Consider the following 19,661-nt stretch of genomic DNA (forward strand, 5'->3'; position numbering starts at 1 on the left):
GCGACGCGGAAGTGACGTCACGGCCTGCCCCGGAAGTGCGGGCGCCGCCCGGAAGCCGCGCGGGGCCGCCGCAGCCATGTAGGTACCGTTACCGGAGGGGGACGGCGCCGGAGCGGCCATGGAGGGCGCCGAGGACAGGTAGCGGCGGGAAGCCGCCGCGCTTCGCGCCACCGGGGAGGGAGGGGAGGCCGGGCGAAGCCAAGCGCTGAGCGGGGGAGGCTCTCCGCCCTCCCCCGCCTCGTTCCCCGGGGGGTGCGCGGGCCGGGGAGTGGAGCGGCCTGGCCGGCCCCCCCCCCCCCCCCCCCCCCGCCCGCCACGGCTTGGTACGGCCCAGGCGGGAGGGCAGGAAGTCGTCACTGCCGGCCGCGCGCGGCTCCGCTCGCGCCCCCGGCGGGCCGGGCGGTGGCGGTGACGCTCCCCCCCCCCCCCCCCCCCCCTTCTCTCCCCTCCAGCGGCGCCGCAGCCCCCCCCCCCGCCGAACCTCGTCCCCCGGCACCGGCAGCTCATCCCCACGCCCTGCGGCCCCGTGAGTACACACCGCCCGCGGCCCCCCCCGCCCCGCTGCCCCGGCAGAGGGGCTGCGTTTGCTTTCCCCGCTCAGCGCCGGGCCGCCGCTCCCAGAGAAGCCGGGCGGGGGCAAAAGCGAAGCGGGTTGGGGCCCGCGGTGCCCCTTGGAAACCCTGTCCCCTCCCGGGGACAGCACTGCCGCCCCCGCGCTCCGCTGGCTGCACATAGCTGATTTCGCTTCAATAAAACTTGTGTTTGCAAATAGCGCAGATGTAATTCCTCGCGAAACCGCGTGTACGTTGCCAAAATGCATGAAAAGCGCAGCAGCAGCGCCCGAGCTCGGCCCTGCCTGCAGGTGACTCCCCGGTTCCACCGGCCTCTGGGTGAAGCACAGGGAAGGGACTTGGTGCGAGCGTGCTGCACTTTATCTCTCTGCATGATGTAGACTGCCTGGGACGAATGGGAAAAACTCAAATCCTGAAAAAAAAAAAGTGTGAGAAGTGTGAACCTTCCTTTACGATTTTCCACAACGAAAAATCTTGGTAGGGGTAACTGGGAGAAAGTTACTGGCTGAACATCGCGGTGTTCGGGTAGGCGTACACGGAGGCATTGGCAATCTCAGTTTCAGGGAATGAAATTGTAACACCGTGGCCCTTGGGAGGCACTGAGAAAAGTAGAATGTAGTCTGTAGGTACAAACCTGAAAAATCTAGACTGAGATTAATTACAAAATACAGTTAAGAGTTCTCCCTTCCTTAGCAGTTTCAGAGTTTCAATTCAGCTGTAATGAGTTTCTCTTCCTTTTTCCAAGGAAAACCCTGCACTTGTGCCATTTAGCCAGCTTGCTTTAACGCGTTTCTTAGGAACAGTGACTAGTTTATATGGCGTTACGTGTTTAAAAATTTTCTTCCTTTACAGATAAAACCTTGTTCAGAGCTATCATTTCCTGTGAAGATCTACTTCTGTGTCACTATTTTGTCTCTACTAAGTGTCATAGGGCTAACCATAGAGACACTCGTCCAACAAACTGAGGAAGATTTCACCATTTCTCTTATTCAGTTAGTTGGAGTTGGTAAGAAACGTACTGTTTGTATTTTAAAACAAATCAGGTTTTTCCCCAAGGTGGCAATTAAGCAGCAACTTAAGGTTCTTATTTCACTCCATTTGGCCTGATATGTTACACATAGAATCTTCTGCTAGTTTAGCACTAACAAGCTAGATGCTTTTGCCATTGTTGCTTTTTCCAGTAGTATTTTAGGGAAAGGATCAGCAATAGCTACAGTGTCATCCAGAATACATTCATGTGTGAATAGTATGAAAAAATATTCAGATTTTAGGCAGTTTTGCTATAATTTGCTCTCTTACTGGTGTTTTAGTAGGCAGATGTGGCAATCATTTTGCTTTCAGACAGCTGTCACTTTATGTGAGATATACTGAGTGTTCAGCTATGCCAGAAAGAGCTTACCATTGCCCGTTTTAATGGCTGTGCTGTAATACGCTGGAGAATTCAGAGGTGTCCACACTCCAAGGCTTCTCAGAGAATGTACGTCTCCTGACACGAGCCGTGCTTACACCTGAGCTGTAGTTGGTTTCAAGGCGCCTCCTTACATTGCAAGAAACCAAACATACAGTTTGATCTGAAACAAGACAATGTAAAGTCATCTCTCTGTGTTGAGTTCCTGCAAGGATGTTGCTTCACCTGAAGTATTTTAAGAAAAGAAAAAATAAGGACCTCTTTTTTTTTTAAAAGCGCTCTTTTTTTTTTTTCCTAATAATTTTTGTCCCACTGGAAGCAAAATCCAAACTTCCTCGGATATTTCCAATTAGAGCTTCAATACAACCATGTTCATGTTCCTGGGGCCATTTGTATTAAATAGAAATGAAACTTAACATGAAAATAAATACAACTCTTGAGTATTTTAGGAAGTCCTCTTCAGCAGCTTTAGCAGGCTTTGGCTGTTGGCTCGCTGGCCAAAACAGTGTAGAAAAGAACAGACTCTGTGGGTGTAACACCTTGTGTCCGCAAGGGACACGCTAATCATAAGCAGTCACTGGTTTCCAGCTTTCGGGCTTTCACCCAGAGGGAACAAAGACAATAGATTTGTTCCAGATTCTATAATTAGACACAGACAAACAATACTTTTATTACATAACTCCGGTCTGATTAGCAGCTTTTCACACAAGACTCAGCATACCAACAAAAAATGCAATGTTAGAACAGACCACTGGTGCCTCCAATCTGTCACGCTGTTTTTGTTACAACCACTGTTTTGTGCTTCAGAGAAAGATGAAGAACCTTCATAATAAACCAGATGAATCACATGATGTTATAAATGGGGAAGTTGAAAGCATGCTTGTTAATCTATTTTTCCCCCTCCTACCTTCTGTTGATACTAATTAGTATTCAGTGCTGCAACACACACATGGGAAGTGCACGCCTCTCACAAACCTCTGGTTTGAATCAGGAAAAACAGTGTATTTTTAACACATTACTTCAGATTTCAAAGTTTCAATGTAAACAAAAGTTGTTTCAATGTATTAGTCAGTAAAGATAACATCATTGAAGGAACATGTTAAGACCATTATTGGCTTACCTTGAGATTTTAAGATGTGTAAGCTAACCTCCATAAACCTGCCAAAACCATATGTTTTCCATAGGGTATACAAAGACTGACAACTGATAATAGTTCTGTAAAGATAAATAGATGCCCCAGGTGTAACAATCTCTTGGACTTACCACTAGAGAGATTAAAGAGGGTTTGGGATTTAATTTGTTGAAAAACTCACCAAAACCAAGGGGGTGTCCTTTATTTCAGAAACGTGCATATGCTATCTCTGCAAAAATCCTAATGCTCAGAAAAAAGTTTGTTTTCAAATTATTTGTACAGACTTCTGATTTAGCGGCAGAATTTGCAAAACAAGGAAATGCTGTCTTAAATCTTTCAGGTCTTTCTGAGGTCATAAGCATGCAAAAAAATCCCATGATTCACTTTGTAATTTGCCAGTCATTTTCAGTTTTCTCAATCACTGTTACTAAAAGTGAAAAAGGAAGTTCCTGAGCTACAAGGTTTGTTTAGAGACTGAAGTTACTATGTTACATTGAAAACTTCTGCTGCGCTTTGTCCCCATGTCCCACCCTAGCAAAACTAGACTATTTGATGTGCGGAATCAGGAAGTAGCCCTCTGGAAAAACCAATCTATTGTTACTTTGTCTATGGTAAGAATCAACTAGTGTTTGCAGGAGCGTCCTATATAAGAACAAAGCACCGATTCCTATTTTCATGAAAAGAAAGCTTTTTCCTTATTTAAGCTTTGTCAAAACAGATGCATAGAGTTCAACAGTGACAGCTAACTGTGGTGTTAGGGGTGGTGGGTTTTGACGTATTTTATAAAAACATAACTCAGAACTTTCCTGTCGTGGTTCAGCCCCAGCCAGCAACTCAGCACCACGCAGCCACTCGCTCACTCCCCCTACCCCGATGGGATGGGGGAGAGAATCGGAGGAGTAAGAGTGAGAAACACTCCTGGGGTGAGATAAGAACAGTTTAATAATTGAAATAAAGTAAAATAGTAATGCTAATAGTAACTGTATAATAATGATAATAATAATAATGATACACAAAGCAAGTGATGCCCAACGCAATTGCTCACCACCCGCCGACCGATACCCAGACAGCTCTCGAGCAGCAATCGCTGCTCCCTGGCCAACCCCCCCAGTTTCTATACTGCCCATGACGTCACATGGTATGGAATAGCCCTTGGGCCAGTTTGGATCAACTATTCTGGCTGTGCCCCCTCCCAGTTTCTTGGGCACCTGGCAGAGCATGGGAAGCTGAAAAGTCCTTGACTAGCATAAGCAGTACTCAGCAACAACTAAAAACATCAGTGTGTTATCAACATTCTTCTCCTAAATCCAAAACACAGCACTGTGCCTGCTACTAGGAAGAAAATTAACTCTATCCCAGCCGAAACCAGGACATTTCCTGAACCAGTTCTTTTCTAGACTACAGTTTGCGGGATGGAGCGTTTCAAAATTTACACAACAAAAATAAACCATTAGGAATCCAGTCTGTCTAAGTTCAGTTCAACACGAGTCATTTGCAGTGGTCAGAACCACACAAACAATACTGCAGAGGTATGTGTAAGAGTAGTAAATTCCTTGTTAGTCACTTGAATTACTCTCACTGGGAAGATTATGTCATTTCAGTTCTTTAATAAAAATGGTGTTGCTTCATTTAATGCAAATACGCTATTCAGTGTAGTGTTCAATGTAGTATTAATAGAATAACATACCACAGCTGCCAGTTCATTTGGATAGCTAATATGTTGCCATTTTCAAAGTTACTTCACAAGTAATTTAAAAATCTAACAAATTATTTCATTTCTTGTATGCTAAACACAGGGGAGAGTACTCACTTTAAGTATCTGATTCAGGCTCCTTGGTATGAATAAAGATACGCTCTTTACTGAGGAGCCTAAGCTACACGGTCTTGATACTTCCATTTTGTCATCTGGATCAAACATATTGAAAAATTGCCCTACATGCAATCTGTGTTCACCTGGTAACTGACCTTTCCTTCTCCTTCCCAGTGTTCTGTGTATACTATGTGACTAGAGGAATCCTGCAGGAGAATCGCCAGGAGCTCATCGTCTTTGTTCTTTCCATCTTGCTAGTGATGTTTCGTTCCATTGTCAACTTCACAGTTCTCTCTGCTGAGCAAAAGCCGAAACTCCTGGTTAGTCTCCTGGCTTTAATTAACTTTGCTTTTCTCCACATCTTGGATTTGAAAATCTTAGAAAGGCAGGATATCTGTGATAAGGGCACAGGCTGAGTTTTTCCTGCCATTGAATAACAAAATGTGCACCTCCACAATTGCAAATCTGTTTCTCTGAGCTATTTTATGGGTTTCTTTATGGCTGTATCTGAAAGTAACATAAATATCAAGGTATTCTACTCGCATAGGATTACTACAGAAGATACCCTTTCACTTCACCTACTCTGCTTCAGATTTCCATCTATAAAACAACTGGCCTAAAGTTAGGTAAATCTAGCCTACAAACGGAACTGGAATCTCAAGTCTATATGCAAGCACATAGCCATTAGCCCCACCGCTCCATAAAGGCGGCAATGTGTTTTTCACAGAGTTACGGTAACCCGCTGCAAGGAAACAAAAGGATACAATGTGCTAGGGGAGGTACTGCCATTCCAGATTATCTTGTTTGCATTTCTAACAATAAAATATAATATGAGGATTGTATTCTATGTGATACTAAGATTTGTAGTTAAACTTCTGTTTGTCAAGCTTGTCAGAAGTCCTTCCCTTTTGTGGTCACACGTTTATCACAAATGTGAGAAGGAGGTTCCTTGCTGTAAAGTCATCCAAAAATTATTCTTCGATAGAAGAGATGGTGACCAAGCTAGGAAGATACAGCAAAGCAGAATTTGCCTATTCAATTTACGTATCAATTGTACATTCAGTTAAACATACTTATCTACAGCAAACTGGGTTCTTAGGGTCAATAAGGAACAGGCATCAAAGAGATGCAAATTACTTTAACATATGCATCCCACTTGTCAGTTTATATATTAAACAAGAACCTCAAAGTAAAGCCTGCTGTAGAAGATGTACTATTAAGGAGTTATTTTTACTACTATAAAAGTAACTTGGATTACTGTAACTCCTACTTCCTGAGCAAAATTTCTGAGCCAGAATAAGGCATACTGGAATAAATAGTCTCCTATCAATGTAATTTTGAAGGACATTTTGCCACTTCAGCCATCTTTAAAGCAGCAGACATTTAGTGTGAATGCCAGCAAAGTTGTGGATACAACCCAGACAAAACAAATGTTTTACCAAAATTTAATAAGTACAGCGTTCGGAATAACCCACTGTCCCCACTGAAGTCAGCGGGGAAGATTCTTACCAGTTGGTTTATGCCATACAGGAAGCTTAGAGCCAGTCTCTGTCAAAGCAAGCTGCTTCTTCAAACTCTATGATAAAACCTCAAGGAAAACCTTGCTAAAAGTCGTCATGATATTACAAAGAGTGCAAAGGTGATGTTTCTCTTACCAGTTGTAAAACTAATACAGTGAGGGTAATGTAAACCAAAATAGTCAATGTGAGTTTACAGTTATTACCAAGTGGCTGCAACAAATGGCAAAAATCGTGGCCTGATCTTTGCCACTTAACACTGTGGCAAACTGTCATCTTTAATTGTTGTCTATTTAAAATGGTATTAACAGGCAGCCTGGTTCTCCTTACTCCTCTATTCTTTTATTACCAGTTAGAAGATTTAAGGTTAAAGAATGTCCCTGTTGTGGCGTGGGTCACATCCTTATTTCTCTTTCCCATCAGGCCCGCTTCATTCTGATCCTCTTGGTTGGCTCCTTTGATGTGATCTGTGCCATCATCCTCATTCAGAGTCAAAGCATGATGGCCTTTCGAGTGGGTGGTGCTCTAGAAAGCCTACAGTCACAATACTTCATGCTGAATCTATGTTTTTCTATGTTGACCTTTGATCTTCAGGCACAGGTATAGAACTCTCTCCCCCTGGGTTCCCTTTTTTCCCTCCTATTGACAATATCTTAATTTTGACTAGCTGAGCTGAACTATTAACTTCCTAGAGCAATCCTGCCTGTATCTTACCTTTTAGATAAGATTAGCTTAATAACGGTCATCTCTCCAGGTGTTTGCTATAGGGAAGCTTAGTTAGAATCCATAAAAAAAAAAAAAAAAGAAGACTTGACATGTATTTTACCATTGTCCTGCCCAAAAGGAAAACCAAATCTTATTTTTGGGAAGTATGTCCATAAAAACAATTGCATCCAGAAGTTCCAACCCAACGTGGCCTCCTAAAATAAGAAAGATTATCACTGCACAACATCTCAGCCTTCCGTCTCTTGCTTTCCTGCCGTCCTAGCTGTCTCTTACATTTGAGAAAATGATACTGGGATGGGAGAGGGGAGCCTGACCTGGCAGGGCACTGGGGGTGAGATAGCAACCTGCAGTTACAGATAAGAGTTTGTACGTCCATATGCTGCCCTTCGTTCTTTCTTTACTACTGTATTACCCTGTATTACCTTGTGCTTTATCTGGAGCACGTCTTAACTGTCTTCCCTGTTCTTTGTTGTTGCTAATATGGCATACAGGGAAGTACGTCTGTCCTCGTGTCCCATTTCGTACTGTCTGTCAGGTTCTGAGGAAAAATTTTAGCATCTAGAGCTGTGTCCAACTTACTGTTGGTGGGAGTTTGTGTTTGTTTTGGTGGGCCGTATGGTGTCAAACTAATAATTTTATCAGATCTTTGCCTCTTCTTTCCCAGCTCTGCTTGTGTATTCTGCTGATAAGCCTGCATGAGATCACCCTTCTACATAACATCATCTCAGCAACAGGGATTCTTTGGGCCTGCCTGAAGGTGACCATTAGCATCATCGCAGTAAGTGTTAAGCTAACAGCGACACTAGCGAGAATAGTCAACTTCTGAGACTACAAGTTCTCACCCTGAGCAATTATCACAGGCTGGGAAGTCACAGCCATCCCATTCTATGTAATACTGCTAAGTGGAAGGGAGCCAGAATGGATCCCAGCAGAAAACAAGAGCACCAACAATAATGAAGTCAGGTTTCTTGTAAATCTGTGTCTCTCAACTGAGCATACAGGATGAAACAATGTCACACTATCATCATTCCTTTCCGAGGGACATTGTTTTATTCTCAGTCCTCGATCACCTACTTTAATGAAACCTATAGGATCACAATATCTTCAATATTTCTACCTCTCTGACAAAGTTAAAAAGGCAAAACTGGCAACAGTCCTCCAGATTATTACGAAGATGGATATACAGCCACAGTGAGACTGCATAGGCCTTATATCCTTAAGAAACCACACCAAAAAGATAAGTGGTCCTTTATTTGGGCAGCTGCTTTAAAGGTGAGTGACAGTTTTCAGGTTAACATAAGGCTTTGTGAACTTGAAATGTAGTTTTTCATGTCGGTCAGACGGAACTTCCTCTGAAATCTTGAGAGCTCTATTCCAAGAATGATTGCAGAATCAGGGCCAAAGTACATCAGATAGGTGAGTCTTTTATTACCAGGAAGGAGTTCAGGGGATTTAGGGTTTGTTGGTTTTTTAGGCTCCTTAGGTGTTTGCTTTAGCCATTCAGACAAATTTCTGGCAGCTGAAATACAGCTTCCCAAGTGTTTGGATTGCTTTCCTTGTGAAAAATGGAGCTAGCACCAAGCACTGTGCTTCTAAATTACTTCAGTAACTTTAGGTGAACAGTTGCATAGAATCATCTTTCTCCTGCACTTTGGAGTATGGTGGCTACATTACCGACTTCTCTACTGGAAGAAGTTAACAGCTTCTTTTCTAACTAAGAAATAGCAAATGTAAAATTAATGAAAAAACATTTAGTGCTGTATTTCAGTAACTGGCAGCACTGCAGGGCAGCAGCAACTTACAAAAGGTGGATACATTTCATGATCATGAGAGTCTGGCAGCTTTGCATCCAAGGTAAAAATGATTCTGTCTTAGGCTAGAGCATGTAGACAGTTTGACAGAGGGGTCCCAATAGGAACTCCTTTTCCTTACCTTGTTCAGACAAGTTTTTCACAATCAGCTGCTGGCAGATGATGCAGCAGTAGAGAAACACGTATCACTGTCTTGTTTGGTGCTCTCGGAAACTGCACCTGCTGCGAGGTTGTTACGTAAGAATGGTATGGAGACATACATAATCCACCAGAAAGTATAAGCACAATAGAAGGGAAAACTTGGAAACCCCTCATACACAGTCCTTTCTGGTAGCTGCAGTACCTGAAAGCACAGCTATACCTCATGCTCCCTTATTTCTGGGTTGATGCACATGCCATTTCACTACGGGATTATTCGTTATTTTTCTTCTATTTAAATACGTGCTCTCCCATCTACTTAGTGGATTTATTTTTCCTATCTCCATTATTTATTTTCTCCCGTTAATTACTAATTCTCTCTTTGCCCCTCTTGTTTCTCAGCCTTTGCTTTCCTTTCCTTTTTGGTCTTACCCTAGGAGGAGCACTATGCAGTACCACTGAAAACAGAGACAATAGTAGCTGTGGCAGAGAACAAGCAAACTCCCTCAAGGGAAGGGCAGTTCCCTGAATGCTTTTGTGGACGTTCATATATTGACCATTGCAGAAGGATCAGTATTGGGTTTGGGTGGAATCTGGTGGCTCAGATGCATCAAATCATATAATGGCATTGGCGCAGTCACTGCTTTCATTCCCAGAGACTCAGCTGTTTTTCTTTCGTTTGCTCAGACCTACCTTTCCAGTTCAGGACTGCTGGAAGTTGCTACCTGCTGGAAAGCAGTCCATCCTTTCTTCTTTCCCAAGTCCCAAGGTTAATTGTGAAACAAAGTTCTTCTGACAGTTAAATCCTCTTGCTCCTCCCACATTTTAATTCTCGGTGACATTAATTCTCTGTAGGAGAAACAAAGGTGGGAAAAAAAGTCACAAAGTGCTCTCAGCTGTTAGCTATGAAAACTTTGATTTGTTAGAGAAAAATCTGAGCATACCCAAAGAAAAAGTACATCAGCTTAGATGCAACTCAGAATCAGCTGCTTCTCCATTTATGCTAGCTGGGAGTTGTACCATAAGTATTAGAAGGCAGAGCTCAAGAGGATGGCTCAAATCACACACAGCGGTCAGGATGTGCCCATGAAACAACCAATGCTGATTCCACCAACATCACTCCTGGCTCAGCTCAGTGGAAAACAGAGACCGTATTTCCTGCCGAAAAAACATAGGTAGAGAAGGCAAGTGGGAGCAAAGTTAAAACTGAGAACTCAGCTAGACCAACACTTGAAATGCTACTGAAAAATCAACTATATATAGCCTTTATAGAGTACATAGTGACGAGTTACAAAGCTGTATATATCTGATCTTATTTTACAGATTTTAAAAGAACTGAAACCTCTAGTGTGGATTTTTCTGAGTCAGAACATACCTGAAGTAGCTTATCTCATCTACCTGCTTTACACGGTAATTCATCAAACTTACTTGCTCGATAACGGGGAGCAAGGCTGGAGGCCTCCTCTTCATTACTGGATCCTTGGGCCCAAAACATGGTGCCTCATTCCTGAGCATACTGCTTTGGTGCAGCTCCTGTTAGAGTCAATGAGAGCAGCAGGCACGTCCTGCCTCTCCAGGATCAACTTTTCAAGACAGGAACCATGTCAAATTGCTGTTGAACTGATTACTTAGAGGGAGAGGCCCCGGAAGTCTCTGCAACTGGCAAAGTGTCCAGAATGATTAGGGAAAGATGCAGCAAAATCTTCCAGTACAAGATACACAGCTCCTCAAAAATGCCTCCCCTCCTTCACAAGAAGTCTCAAGTGGTGCCAGAGTATTTGACCATCTGCAGGGCCTCAAGTCATTATATTTCAAAGAATTTCTTAGGCAGCACCCCCAGCTTTCGATCCTGATGTAGCCAAAACAAGAGACAGCACAAGCCCAACAAACTCCAGCGTTAGGCATTTTTTTGGCACTATAAGAGTGATACAGCACTTACCACCGGGGCACCCCAGCACCTCCCACAACACGTGTGAAAGGAGGTAAGGAAGAAGGGCAAAGCAGATTGTTCGTCGGGGGAAGGGCTCAGATGCCGATAGCAGCCAGTGTTTCTCATACTTCACATAAATAGTCTCCAGATAATGATAAAACTCCAGTCCTTGGGGTTCTATTTATTAAAGTATGCAGTCAAATCAGGCTCTTCCAGTTATTTGCTGGCAAAGCACAGAAGGACCACACACTGTCTTTGGTGGCTGTACTTTACTTGTATTGCAGTTAGGAAGACAAGTATGGGTGGTGGCTTCTGACAGAAGAGTAACATAACAACCTGAAAATAGGTAGGTCTCCTCACATTTTGGCCTGGCAACAACAAGCACACAAGAGTGCCCAGCAAATGAGGGCATGGACATGCAATGCAATACTCCTCTGTGCTAGACAGATCTCTAATATAGTCACTTCTCCAAACAAATTCTTTTTAGCATCTTTTATCTGACTACCTGAAAAGCAAAATTAAAAAAAAAAAAAAAAAAAAAAAAAAAAAGGAAAAGTAAACTGTACTTACCATTAATTACTTTGGCTCTGAAAAGCTGCCAGATTGATTCTATATAGCAGCTGCTTAACAACCCTCTGCAGTGTAAACAGGAAAACTGATAGAACTTAATAGACAAACAAACTAACTGTACCAAAATTGGCCAGGACATCCATAACCTGCCTTCGTTTCAGATACACACCATTGGGTTTGCTAACAAATCAAAGCAGTCAGAACTGTGCTTTTTTTAATCTCATCCTGACAATGGCTAGGTCTGCTGGGGCAGTGACTCACTCCTGCAGGAACAGGGAAGAGAATACTGCGAGATCTTCGTGTCTTTCCTCCAGTACTGGATCTTTGCAGAGGTCTCTCATCTTAGTATTAACATGCCTGATTGTACTTTGTTCGTGGGAGCAGCGATCCTTCTTCAATGCAGTAGATAGCTGCAGATTATAAATTGTTGCTTTTAATTAAAAGTTACCATTTGCCCTGTGTCAGAACCCTCAAAAAAGCACAGGTTAGGCAGTTACTAATGTCATAAGCCCAGTAATCGGGCTCGCCATGAATGAAAATGGGAGGATGAAGCCGGCCCCCAGACACGTGAGACAGTCACAGTAGAGGGACAGCCAGGCAACATAACTTCTTTCTACAGTTTACAGTGGGAAGAGACTGAGATGTAAGATGAAGTCTGGTTTCCTTATCTCCAGCTTAATTATTTCTTCAATCTGGGCACAATACTGTTTTCATACGCCTTTAATGATGCAGAGATCAGAATGTAGAATGCATTGAACTAGAGTCAGTGTGCAGCCAGGGAATCATGTAATCCGGAAGGTAAGACGCTTTAAAAGTGACCAGTTTTTTTCCCCCAAATTACTATCTAGTGACTTCGTTCAGAAATTTAGCAGTTGATTGCATTTTATGGCTGCAGGGTTTTGTGGCACTAGGTGTTGATTGTTGTATGTCTTTATTTTCCTGCAGGTGATAAGGGAGTGGGGCAAAGGGAATTCTTACACTCTGGAAGCTGCTTTCATTATCGGCTCTTGCATTTCTGTTGCAATAAAATCTGTTCTGTTTTGGGCACTGATTCATGTCTACCGCAGCTTTGGGCAGGGGCTGAGAGAAAGAAGTAAGTACTTGAAAAGATTAACTTAACTATGAAGGTTGTAGCCTATTGTATCCCAGTCACAATTAAGTAGGGAGCTTGTCGAGCCAGGAAAATAGTTAGGGAGAGTCACAATAAAAAGCAGATCCCTAATGACATCAAGCACTACCGCAGCCTCCGAATTTACTGGCCTGACAAAGCTCAGAAGCTTGGATGGACCATATGTGATCTCTGCCTGAAGAAAACTGACATTGGTCAAAGTTGCTTCCAACCTATGCAAGAATTGCTGCTATCCAGAAAAACAGACCTGGGTGGAAAAATCTCCTCTATACAAGACGCATGTAATTTTTCTTCTTTATCATGCTGTATAACTGCCTTGTATTAACCAAGAGAGACAGAATAAGGGGAACTAGAGAGCCACTAGTCTTAAACTGCCCAGACCTCCTTTTACATGAAGGACATAAATGCTGCTAGGCATTGGTGTTGACTGATCTTCCTTTCTCCCCACAGTGTTTTCTTCCTATGGAAGGATCGACTCCTGAGACTCCCCTTGTGTTCTACCTGCAGCTCTTAGAGAGTCAAATCGTAGCTGGGGAAGTTCTGATCAAGTACTTGCATTCAGGGTGCAAGATAATGGGCCAGTTTCACGGAGGCAGGGGAAGTTGCTCAGAAAAACGTCTATACATTTCTTGGTTTGTATTGTGGTAGTGAACTATAGCAGTGCAGCTGGTAACTTAGGCTAAAAAGCAAAGTGCGCTCGAGAAATTAACAGTAATCCTCTCAATTCAATGAGTTTTGCTGGCAGAACAATGCACCTTTCACTCCTTATTTTCCTGATGTTGCTTTGTAACTGCAGGAGGTTCACAACATGCATGTGAGAATGTTGTTAATATAAATGCTGTTATTTATTATTATTAATTATATTAAAAATATAAATTTTCTGGATATACACAAATATAATGAAAATAATTTGCACACCAGTCTTTTATTACTGAGTCTAGAAGTGGATTGCCCTACCATCATTTTGCAACTCAGATCTGTTGCTAAACAGAGGGCAAGCCCCAAAGTTGTTTTGATGACAGCTGTATCCCCTGATCTCCACTACAGCTGCGTGATAGCTTAACTCCAGCAGAACAGCTAGGGCTCTTGTTCCTCCTCTGACTTCAGAGTATTTCAAGTTTTGTTTGGTTTGTTTTTTTTTTTTTTTTTTAAATCCCAGCTACATATGAAAACTACGCAATGTAATCTCATACTTTCCTATAGCATATCTAACTGATGTGCCATTTCATACACAAGGGTGACTGTTAAAATCAGCCTTCAATATTGTAACTTAGAAGTTTGGTATTTTATCAATTAGAACCTTTAGCTACTGGTCGTCTATTTTTTAATAAAGTATAAACACAGTTTGCGCACGGATTGTTATTTCTCATATCAGCAGCATGAGTTCCATGGGAAGCCCGTTTACAAACTGAGTACGGAAGAGGCTGTTCACATGTGCAGTGAGCATTGCCGTATCATTCCTCTTCAGCTACATCTTTAACTTGCAGGTACCTGTACACTGCAAAAAGTAGTTAAAATAGTTTATTGCAGCTTATTAGGGAAATTTACGAGGATGATATCAAAATTTCTATTAAAAAAAAAAATCAATCTCATCCTAGTCTTCTAGACCTGAAACAAATCTACTTTGTAGACAGCACAGTGGAGGCAGGAAGAGGTTAAATGTCTATGGTCAGACTGCATACAGCTGACAATATCAAGAGAAAGCACGAGAGTACCAGCTGATGACTCTGACTTCATCCCACAAGTCAAAATGTGACTATGAATTGTTGCCGAAATGGAGGAACACAATTAAGCATATTCGATCCTTTTCTAGAACAAGCAATCAGAGCAGGACCAGTTAGGGAAGACTTCGATCTTGCAGGAGGCCTGTATTTGGTCAAAGTTACCTGAAGAAAGTATGCTTGTGCTATGTTCCTTTTATCTTCATACCAAGGAGATGGCAGAAACAATTGTAGCATTAGAAGGAAAAAGGCTGTGATTACATTCAAACATTTACCTCTCCCAAAGCAGAAATGTATTGTTATGCCTTGGGGAAATAACCTTCACATTTTCACAGAAAAACGTTCTTACTCCTGACTAAGGTCTTGCTAAGTTCCTGTGGAAATCTGCCTGTTCTTTTTCACAAGGTCTTGAAGTTAATACTTGTGTAGATAAGAGCTACTAGGCTGCATCTGCGAAAGTTCCCTGCTACACAATCCTGTCATAATCTGCAGACAATATCTTTGGCCTACTCCAAACTGAAGCACTTGATTTTTTGCCCAGCCATTCTAATCCTGGATGTAGACAATCATTAAACCAACTGGTTCAGACAACCAACATCACATTTTCTATTACTAAAGCAGGAGATTAATCCAGCTAAATCCAAAGGTAACTTTGCATAAATCCAAAGTTACTCATCACATTTTTTATTGGTATTTGCCAATAGAAGAGGAACAACTCACACCGTACCAAACAAATGGAAGCTACTGCCCTACATGTCATCAAGAACTTCCCCTGTCAAAAGCATTTAGCAAGTTTTACCCAGAACGATACGTAAAAGGAGATTGCAGTTCTAGGTAATTTGCGCAAATTCTTTACACAATGCCTGATAAATATGCAAATATTTCCCCTTCTTTGATCAATCTTCTTTTCCTTGCTGTATGAGATATCTCTGAAAAACAGCACGTAGAGAGGCTGCTTTTTCATGTGCAGTAAAATAAGTGCACCCAACGGGAAGAAAAAGTCCAAACCACTCATACGCTTCATTTTTGCATTATTATCTTCTACCTGTTCTTTGTTCAAGCCTTTGAGTTCTATTTTTCATCATGCATTACTGAAAAAAATCAATCAACTTGCTACTTTCCCATCACTATAAAGTATCGGTAGCTGTAACTGTGTTTCTCTGGGTATAGTTTCCTGCTTTTCTGTTTGAGGACAATACATGAAACCAAACTCTTTTTCCCCTTTGTGCTCATGACTCCCCTTCAAAAAAGCTTCAAGCTGCTGCTGCGCACAGGCGCAACAGCTGATACTAACTTGGATTCCAGAGAAGTTAGGAGAACACAACACAGACAATTTGACAAAGTAAGGAAGAGCACTTAGGCCTTGCAATCCTGTGCCCCACAGTAACAAGTCATTAATTGGTACGGCTAGTTCAAATTGCCTTTAGAACATAATCCTGTTGTTACGAAACAAACCCTAATACTGCCGTAAATGCTGTATGCTTCTCTGCCACTCCTTCCATTAGCAAGGCAGTAAGTCATCTCACAGTTGCACAAGGAGCACGACACTGTCATCGAGAGGTAGGACTGCTGCACAGAAAGGGAGACCCAGAATAAATTCAATTTAGTATTTCAGGGAACAGCAGTAACACGTACAAGCTGTGTTGACCTTCACATCCAGTACAAGAGATTTTTTTTGATACTTCCCGAGATGGCTGTAATCCATACTGCCGCCCAATGCCTATGTGAACATTCTGGATTAAACTACACGTTGGTACCAACATCCGTTTCAGTTTATCACGCAGACACACTGCAGGGCAGGGTAAAGCTAGAAAAAGATGGCCTCAAGCTTCACACAGGTTTATGGCCAAATCTTCCTATTTTGGGCTACTTCAAGTTCTCCTAACGCTTAAAAATCCAGGGTAAATCGATACGGCCATTTTTTAACCAGCCCAGCTGAATTGATTTCGTGCCAAAATTTTTGATACCTCAGCTTGGAAAGACTGTGGCAAGGTGGAGAGTACTTTTTGCTGGTTCAACAAACTGGTGATTACAGCTCTCAGTGCTAGAACTTTAACTGTTTAAACTGAAAACAGTAAGAAGCCTTCATTCTGGCAAGACAGGACTAGCAAATCGCATATGAACTATCTCAAAAGAATCATCTGCAAAATGAGGGTCCAGTCTTTGGCAGCGCTATTTCCCTGCCTGATGCATAGGCAATAGAGCGCTGCTGTCGCAGAAACGGTGGGTTATCGTCTGGGCCATGGACAGCAAGAGTTTGTCACTAGCCAGGCGTGAGAAGATGGAATACTCCAAGGTACTTTGTAAAGCAGATGAACTCCATTTAAAAGCAGCTGTATTACCTGCATAAGGTATTTCCTCACATCTATCAATCATTTGACATCCATGAACTGTTGGAATAGGTTACAGATTAATTATGAAATCACAGAGAGACTCTTAATCATAATCATTAGCCACAAATTTCATGGAAGAAGTGTCTAGAACTGGGTCACGACGTGCAAAGGCAAGGATAGAATGGGCATTTAAACTACATTTTCAATCTTAAACTTACTAGGTATCCAAATTATCCAAGATTATCTCAGATCATGGCCCTTATCAATTTCTTTCCTCATTTTGCTACTCTTGGGCCTTCAAAAAAAGTAGTTAATGTAGCCCAACTAGTTGTACAGAAGATTTATTTCAACTTGCACAGCAAATCCAGCTTTTATTTTGAAACTTTGGAGAAAAGACTGGTGTCAGACATAGACATTCAAAAAAGCCTGAGGTATATTTCTAGAAAACAGATGCTACTGTCCCATGAGACAATGTACCAAAAACCCACACTGGACATTTGCCTTCCAAACAAGTAATTGTGTGTACCTGATTTTATATTCTCGATAGTCAAAATGCTGCTTTACAAATTCAACTTTACAAAAAGATTTTATTGAAAGGATTGAAAAATATTTGTTTTCAACAATATTTAAAACAAGTTTTCAAAGCATTAACAATGTTTCCTCTTTTAAAAATTCAGTACACTGCTTTATTCCATACTACATCAGCTGTTAATAACTTCTTAAACTCTCTACTAGAGAATAACTTTAAAAACAACAAATTAATGTCCAAGCTTCCATTTTGGCCCTTTGTAGACTGGAAAGGATTTGTAGGTACAGTGACATTTACAAACCCTCGTATTAGAAACACTGCTCTTAATCAGCAAAAACTTATTTTACTAGTACAGTTGAGTAAGTTCCATCAGCAAAATGAGCTTTTATTGCCAATATAACCAAGTCTGCATTACAGCTTTTTTCTGGTGTAGCTGTGGTTTGAACAGAAGTTACCCACACTTTAAGTAGTTAAATATGCAAAACTTGAATGCTATTTAAACCTCACTAGCCTGCTTGTGAATTGCTGGTTTGCGGATTAAAGGCCTTGAAAAGGGACTTTGTACAGTTACATAAATTTGTAAAGTATTAACACAATTTGGGTTGATATAAAGCAGCTAGTACAAATATAATGAACGCAGTTTTTTGAAGCAAAGACTAAAGTCATCATATGACTTTCTCTCCTTTAGTCAGTGACTGTAGCTCTCTACTTGGCTGATCAGTGATCCAAATAAGATCGTTATCAAGCAGAAATAGTTGTACAAGCAAAACTGCAGAAGCCTCAAAGCCAGTAATGCAACTGTGGTACATGATAAATTTAAAGACAACTCCTAATCTAGATCTAGATCTAATCTAGAGAAAGTAGTTAGGTAAGTTTTGATTACAGATTTCATGAACTGTGCACTCTGAAAATTAAAGTTCGGCAATTTAGTCAATAATAGCTTTACTATTATAAAAAGCATAAATAAAAAGTGCTGAATATAGTTTTATCTTTAAAAAAATACTAGATAAGGCTCATAAATCATTTCACCTCACCTCCGCAAAATGATTTCCACTTCCTAGTGTGCCTAGTATTCTGCTTGTTTTCCACTTACTTAACAATACATTTATGTAGCCACTATACCCTGTTCCTTTTCTCAATTATTGCAGGTTTAAATAAAATATTTTCAAAGCAAAAAGTCTGACACTTCTATAGTTCAAAAAGTAAACAGCTATTAAATAACTGAATACTCCACCTAGGAAACCCGTAAGCAGCTTCAAAACAGTGATAAAACAATTACTGCAGATTCAAGTGAAAGATAATCCCAAAAGTTATCTGGATATTCTCCATCACAAAATGTGTCTATTTAGACCAAATCAAACCAATATTCTATTTTACAAGATTTACAAACTGAGTATTAATTTATATTAACACATTTTCATTGTGATTTGTATAATTAACCAAGAGTTTGCTTCTCTTTTATGGAAAAGTGCTCTCACCTGGATTTAATAAGATTAGACAGACTAGGGCAGCATCCAAAATAGGCATTATTTAAACCATCAGAGGACAGCAGGTTAGGCAGAGTTCAGAAATTATTATATTTCCCATTACCACTTTGGACCACATAAACAACATAAGACAATCATGAAAAGTTCAACAGAGCTTCTCACTCAACTTTCAAGGAAATCCCATCTTAATCAGTAAATTAATTCCTCCACAGTATTATGCCATAGGCTTAAATTTAACAGATAATGTCCATTCCTTTAACGACCAATGCAGCAAAAACTTGGAAAATGCTAAAGTTTGGATAGTTATGATCATGAGACTGCACCACAGAGAACATAAATGTAAACATTATACTTGGGCTTGATATTTCTCAGTTAAAGTACAGTACAAACCCTTTTTTCCCAACTAGTTTTTTGTTGGGTTTTGTTTTTTTTTCTTTCATAAAAGCACATACAATAAAATATGTACATAGAGAAGTTAGAAACATTTGAAAGCATCTTAAAAAAGTAAATACGAGACTTAGAATATCTTGAGTGTGCTGAAGGCACCATTGCTACTCTACTGGGAATGTGTCCTCTCATTTATCAGCCTGCCAATGCAGTATCCCTTGCTTTATTACTCAGCACCAAGAGCTGGAAGGTACCTATGGAAGTTGAGGGCATTCAGGGCCTAGTATATGATATGTTTTTCTTCAAGACAATAGTGGAACTAGACAATATAGTAGTAATTGAAGTCCAGATTCTTCTTGAACATGTGGAGAATTTCTAACTTTATAGTCTCTAATGCTACCATTTATTCCAGAGAATCAACCAAAAATAATAAGAAAAACCAAAACATTAATGATTTCCAC

The 19,661-nt window shown here is 41.1% G+C and overlaps 1 protein-coding gene across 1 annotated transcript; it reads left to right on the forward strand.

Moving 5' to 3' along the window:
* Positions 1 to 482: 482 nt before the first annotated feature.
* Positions 483 to 14,087, forward strand: LOC104034835 (uncharacterized). The gene is made up of 8 exons (XM_075721535.1): positions 483 to 526; positions 1,425 to 1,578; positions 5,097 to 5,242; positions 6,863 to 7,039; positions 7,830 to 7,943; positions 10,438 to 10,524; positions 12,560 to 12,707; positions 13,194 to 14,087. The coding sequence occupies exons 3-8, from the start codon at positions 5,183 to 5,185 to the stop codon at positions 13,223 to 13,225; spliced, it is 618 nt and encodes a 205-aa protein (XP_075577650.1). The 5' UTR covers positions 483 to 526; positions 1,425 to 1,578; positions 5,097 to 5,182; the 3' UTR covers positions 13,226 to 14,087.
* Positions 14,088 to 19,661: the final 5,574 nt, after the last annotated feature.

Source organism: Pelecanus crispus, chromosome 15 (assembly GCF_030463565.1).
Source record: "Pelecanus crispus isolate bPelCri1 chromosome 15, bPelCri1.pri, whole genome shotgun sequence".
Taxonomy (NCBI): domain Eukaryota; kingdom Metazoa; phylum Chordata; class Aves; order Pelecaniformes; family Pelecanidae; genus Pelecanus; species Pelecanus crispus.